This window comes from Myotis yumanensis, unplaced genomic scaffold, assembly GCF_028538775.1.
Source record: "Myotis yumanensis isolate MYYU_CA2020_CCGP unplaced genomic scaffold, mMyoYum1.0.hap1 SCAF_5, whole genome shotgun sequence".
Classification (NCBI taxonomy): Eukaryota; Metazoa; Chordata; class Mammalia; order Chiroptera; family Vespertilionidae; genus Myotis; species Myotis yumanensis.
The window spans coordinates 88,875,507-88,882,218 of NW_027223756.1; the positions used below are offsets into that span (position 1 = coordinate 88,875,507).

The 6,712-nt window shown below is 47.1% G+C and overlaps 1 protein-coding gene across 1 annotated transcript; it reads left to right on the forward strand.

Moving 5' to 3' along the window:
• Positions 1–368: 368 nt before the first annotated feature.
• On the forward strand, positions 369–5,917 carry LOC139011501 (olfactory receptor 1f45-like). The gene is made up of 3 exons (XM_070417021.1): positions 369–376; positions 741–849; positions 4,970–5,917. The coding sequence occupies exons 1-3, from the start codon at positions 369–371 to the stop codon at positions 5,915–5,917; spliced, it is 1,065 nt and encodes a 354-aa protein (XP_070273122.1).
• The last annotated feature ends 795 nt before the right edge of the window (positions 5,918–6,712 follow it).

Genomic DNA, 6,712 nt, shown 5'->3' on the forward strand with positions numbered 1-6,712 from the left:
TGTATACTTCCATCTATATTACATTTCCATAATAGATAAATCTATGGAGATAGAAAGAAGATTAGTGATCCCCTGGATCTGAAGAAAAGTGGAAAATGGGGGGTGGGGGGAGGTTAGGGTTGTTGCTAAAATATACAGGGTTTCTTTTGGGTGAAAATATTCTGAAATTGATTATGGAAGTAGTTGCACAGTTCTGTGAATGTACTAGAAACCTTTGGATTGTATACACACAATGCGATATTATTCCGATATCACTAAATTAAATATCTTTTTATGTGTGTGCGCAGGGCCATTTACATTCATAGTTGTGCCCTGCAGTCAGACTATCTAAATCCAGCCCTAAATCTGCCACTTCAAGCCGTGTGACGATGGGCAGGTGAGATTCTCAGTTTCCTTCCTCACTGGGCTTTGGTGAGAGTTATAGGACATTGCATGCTCATCACAGCTCCAACCACGTAACAAATACTATAACCATTATTAGGCATAAAATATTTTAAAAACTTCTTCATAGGAAAAATTGGGTGCATTCTATCCTCTGTCAACCAAGAGAGACAGGTCTGAGGAAAGACAATGCTCTTGAGAGGAAATTCTTTTCCACAAGGAGGGGGGGCGGGCCTAGGCTCAAAGGCCCCCCGAGGGAAGGTGAGGTAACTGTATTCATCCTGACAAGGTTCTCTGGCATCACCCCCAGGGGCCAGAGTCTGGTATAAACCTGAAGTAGGGGTTCTGTGTGCTCCCAGAGAAGGCATATTCCTCCTCCACAGCCACAAGACACACTCGAGGCGGCAGCAGTCCCAACCCCCTGGACCACACCACCTGAGGGCTGAGAAGTCCTGGGATCTGATGCAGGTACAGGGGTCATTGGTCAAGTAAGTGTGTCAGGTAGAGGAGTTGCAGGGGTGGGGCCTTCCTGCCCTGGCACTTCCCCTCAGAGGTGGGGGTGCTCTCTGCTCGGTTTCACCCACAAGGACTTCAGGTGCTCTGCACAAGCCTCAGGAGTGGGGGGCGTTATGGGGAACGGGTCGAGAGTGGACACCAGAACCAGAGCCTGGCTGGATCCTGGTTCCAAGCAGGAGTGACGTTGGACTGCCTCATGGGGCTGCGGAGGGCTCAGTGGATGCTGTGTGTCAGTGGGAGCTCAAAGGAATTGTCCTGTTCAGTTTGTGTGGGTGATGCAGAAGGGAGAGTTCACAGAGCTTTAGCCTAGCTCCGTGGTCAGCAAACTGCGGCTCTCGAGCCACATACGGCTCTTTGGCCCTTTGAGTGTGGCTCTTCCTAAGCCTTAGGAGTACCCTAATGAAGTTAATAACAATGTACCTACCTATATAGTTTAAGTTTAAAAAATTTGGCTCTCAAAAGAAATTTCAATCGTTGTACTGTTGATATTTGGCTCTGGTGACTAATGAGTTTGCCGACCACTGGAGACCAGGGGTCCTCAGGGGGAGAGATTTTGACATCTCCCCAAGGGGCCTCAAGATCTTTTTGCAGACAGAGTGGGAGGGGGGCTACTGGCATCCAGTGGGTCAAGGCCAGGGGTCAACCTCCTACAATAATACACAGGGCAATCCCCACCACAAAGAAATGATCCGGCCCCGAATGTCAGTAGGTCCTGGCTGAAACCTGCTCGCTCCCCTCAGTAGAAGTGAAGGCATGTGGGTGAGGAAAAGCCACAGGTGCAGAGGCTCTGAGGCAGGAGGTGGAACTGCAGGTGTGGGAGGGAGCGGAGCAGTGGTGAGCCCGGCGGGGTGAAGCCGGGGAAGACCCCGTTACCTCTGCAGTCACGTTGGCTGCAGAATGGAAAGCACTGAGGGGGCGAGAGTGGCCATGCAGGGACCACTCCATGATGGGTCATCCAGGTGGGAGACGATGCTGGCTCAGTCTGGGAATAACTGTTCTGCTTCTGTCCAAGAGATGAAGATGCTGTTGTAAATCTACAAATTAGGCATCGGTGGAATGTGAGGGGTGAGAGAGGAGTGGGTTGAGCTGACCAGGGTTGTGCAGCCTGTGCAGCCATGAATGGTGCCGTGCAGGACTCCCAGGGCCAAGCCCAGCAGCCCTGGTCGGGGAGAGCCCATTATGGACCTGGTGAGACTGGAGTGCCTGGGGAAGGAGGTGTCTGGGGGTGATGTCCAGGAAACAGGATAATCAAGTAGGAATTTGGAGAGAAGTGGCTGCTGGAACCAGAAATTCAGTCACTGAATGAAACGTGCAAGGGAGTGTGGAGGATGACAGAGTCCTCTCATCAAGACACCTGCCACCCGTATCATAACTATTCTCCCGCCTCAGAGGTGCCTTGAGCCTAGCGTGGTGGCCAGTGTATGGGTTGCAGGGTGAACAGCACTCCTGGGTTCTGAGCACAGGACTCCAGAGACACAAAGGCCAGACCTGTGTCTCTCGGAGAAATGCATGCTCTCCTCTCCTCAGCCCTCGGTGGAAGAGGTCGGCCACTGCAAAGCTTTGGAGAGTCTATTCTTTTTCACTCATGTTTGCCGCTGCTCCCTGGAGAGATTTCTAGCTCTCCACCCCCCGGACACCAGGCTTGGCCATTGAAATGTGAGTAAAGGTGAGCGGGGTGGGGGAGTGTTTCCTGGCAGAAGCTCTTAGGAGTCAGCATACAATGCACTTTTCTCACTGCTGCAGTGACTGGCAGCGTCCCAGACAAAGGTTTGTCCACCAGTCTGAGTCCGGGAGAGAATTCATCACAAGCACTACCATAGCGCCCTGTGATGGACATGGAGCCTGAGTGAGAAATCAGCCTTCGTTGCTGTCAGCCAGTGAGGTTGGGGCCTGTATGTTACTGCAGCGCGATTTAGTCTAAACTGACTAATTCAGAGCCGATGGGCTGTCCAGTGGAGGCCAGAATAAGGTTCATGCAAGTCTCACCTGGCACGTGGGGCCTACATTTGTGGACAAAGATCATCTGTCTCTAAGGTTGATGTAAAAAACATAGGATGAGCAAGATTAGCTCCCTTTGGAAATAACTTACCCCAAGATATAGTGAATCAGTACATGCTCTCACAGCCCACTGAGGAGAGAGACATCGTTGGTGTAAAAGATACACCATTGTAACATTTAAGATTAGTGCCTTCAACCCGGCCAGCTTCGCTCAGTGGTTGTTGACCTATGAATCATAGTTCGATTCCCAGACAGGGCACATGCCAGGTTGCAGGCTGGATCCCCAGTGGGGTGGGTACAGGAGGCAGTCAATCAATGATTCTCTCTCATCATTGATGTTTCTATATCTCTCTCCATCTCTGAACTCAATTAAAAATATATTTTTAAAGAGAGCATCCTTTTAAAGATCTCCACACTCATTGTCTCATTTAATTCTCTCAGGAAACTGAGGCTTTGGGCTTGTCTGTCACTGGCTCACACAGCTAATGTGTCAGGAATGGCATTCAAACAGGATTCATCTGGATCCCAGAGACTTTACTCTCAAACACTAAGACTTCTTTTAATTGAGGCAAAATTGATGTACAACATTATATTAGTTTCAGGTGTGCAACATAATCATTTTATATTTGTGTATATTGAGAAATGATCACAATAGGTCTAGTTAACATCCATCACCACAAAAGTTCTTGTGATGAGAACTTTAAAAATCTACTCTCTTCAAAAACTAAAACCATTTCCCCTGACAACAGGAACAAGACAGGGATGTCCGATTTCACCACTCTTATTCGGCATAGTACGGGAAGTCCTAGCCACAGCGATCAGACAAGAAGAAGAAATAAAAGGCACCCAAATTGGAAAGGAGGAAGTAAAACTCTCAATATTCCCAGATGACATGATACTGTATATAGAAAACCCTTAAGACTCCACCAAAAAAACTGCTAGATGTAATAAAAGAATTTGGCAACGTAGCAGGATACAAAAAATCCACTCTTTTAGCAACTTTCAAATATACAACCCAGTATTGTTAACTATGGTCACTATGATGGACAGGCCCAGGACTTATTTCCTTTAATCTGAAATCTGTACCTTTTAGCTCACTTCATCCATTTTGCGTCCCCTCCACCTCTGTCCCTGGCAACCACCAGTCTGTTCTAAGAGATCTTAACTCTCAGAAAAATACATAAGGTTCAACATGTTACATATGAAATCATTGCATCTTCACAACAACTCCTTGGGGCAGATATAGTATTATCCTAATTTTACAGATGGGAAGACTAAGGCACAGAGAGGTTAATGAACTTGCCTAATGTCACACAGCTAGTAAGTGCTGAGCTGGGATTTAAAACCCAGGCTGTCTGACTTTGTAGTTGATACCCTTATCACTCTATTACTCATTTTTATTTTAAAAGACAAACTCTAGAAACATTTATGCTGTTTATTTTGTGTTTATTTCTTTTTCTCCATCTTTATTGAGTGATGTATTGACTGATAAAAACCATATATGCCTAGGTGCAAACCTTGATGTGTTGATACACTGTAAAACCATTGCCACAGTCAAGCTAATGAACATGTCACTGTTTTGATAGCATCACTGAGAGTTTCCACTATGAAAAATAATTATCCATATAACATGTCATATATGAATGTAAGCCCCTTGAGCTTATTTCTCTTATAACAATCCTAAAAGGTAAGAATTATTAATCCCGCCCTGGCTGGTTTGGCTCAGTGGATAGAGTGTTGGCCTGTGGACTGAAGGGTCCTGGGTTTGATTCTGGTCAAGGGCACATGCCTGGGTTTTGGGTTTGATCCCCAGGATGGGTTGTGCAGGAGACAGCTGATCAATGATTCCCTCTCATCATTGATGTTTCTCTCTCTCTTTCCCCTCTCCCTTCCTCTCTGAAATCAATAAAAATCTATATTAAAAGAGAATTATTAATCCCATGTGACAAATGGGGGAACTGAGGCTCAGAGAAGCTGAGATGCACCTGGAAAGATGAGTGGGAGGCAGCAATGCGGGGACTGGCTTCCTCCCCGGGAGCCCTCCCACCGCTGATGCCCTTGCTTCTGCTTGTAGAACTGCCTGGACATGGCCAACCAGACCCAGGTCTCCCAGTTCATCCTCCTCGGCCTTTCTGAGCAGCCCCAGCAGCAGCAGGCGCTCTTGGGGCTGGCCTGCAGCCTGTATCTAATTGGGTGCCTGGGGAACCTGCTCACCATCCTGGCCATCATCTCAGACCCTCGCCTGCACAGCCCCATGTACTTCTTCCTCAGCAACTTATCTCTCCTCGACGTCTGCTTCACCTCCACCACCATCCCCAAGATGCTGCTGAACCACCTGTGCGGGCTCCCCACCATCTCCTCCTCCGCTTGCCTGGTCCAGATGTATTTCTTCATCGCCTTTGGGGCAGCCGACAGCATCCTTCTCTCGGCCATGGCCTATGACCGCTACCTGGCCATCTGCCGCCCGCTGCACTACATGACGATCATGAGCGTGCTGCGGTGTGCCTCGCTGGTGGCGGCAACCTGGGTTGTGGCCAGCTTCATCTCCTTGGCCCACACTGTTCTGATGGCCCGGTTGTCCTTTCACGCCAGTAGGATCCCACACTTCTTCTGCGACATCAACGCCTTAATCAAGCTCTCCTGCTCTGACACGCAAGTCAACGAGATGCTGATGTTGGTGCTCGGGGGTTCAGGGGTTCTGGTCCCTTTTGTGTGCATCATGGCCTCTTACACACTCATCGCTGTGGCTGTGTGGAAGGTGCCCTCGGCCCGGGGGAAGTGGAAAGCGTTCTCCACCTGTGGCTCTCACCTTTGTGTCGTCTCTCTCTTCTACGGGACTATCATTGGGGTCTACTTCAACCCTGCATCCACACACACCACCTACAGGGACATGGCAGCCACAGTGATGTACACCATGGTGACCCCCATGCTGAACCCCTTCGTCTACAGCCTGCGGAACCGGGATCTGAGGAGCGCCCTCAGGAGGCTTCTCAGCCAGAAGCACTTTGCTAAGCCTCTTTGAACACTCTTCTTACACCCACTTGCTTTGCAAATAGCCTAATGCTTCCCAATGTTAGAACTCGGGGTGGCATTTCTTTTTTCCCCTTTTCTAAAGGTGGAAATTAAGTTATTATTCATGTAAGTTCTTTATTTTTAATATATTTTGAATATATTTGACACATAACATTGTGTAAGTTTAAGGTGTACAATGTGTGTTAATTTGAGACATATATTATAATATGATTGCTGTTGTAGCAATATTTTGTACTTGTCACATTCCATAATTATCCTCTCTTTTTAGTGGTTGAGATCATTAAGATTTATTCTCTTAGCTAGTTTGATGATTGCAGTAGAATATTGTTGTCTGTATTCATTATACTGTGCATTAAATCTCTATGGCTTATGTACCACTCATTGAAAGTTTGTATCCTTAAACATCAATCTTGTCTTCCCAAACCCCACCTCCTAGTAACCACCATTCTCTGTTTTTCCACGAGTTTGATTTTTTTAGAGCACACACATATAAGTGGTATCGTACACTGCTTGTCTTCCTCTGACTTACCTCACTTAGCATAATGCGCTCAAGGTCCATCCATGTTATTGCAAGTGGCAGGATAGCCTCCTTTTTCATGGCTGAATAATATCATATATATAATATCATATATATGTGATTATATATATGAATGAATATATATATATAAAATAAAAGCCTAATATGCTAAGTGTCCAGTCATCCATTTAACCAATCAAAGCTAAGGCCACTCATCCGCTCGCTATGATGTGCACTGACCATCAGGGGGCAGATGTTCTGACCAGT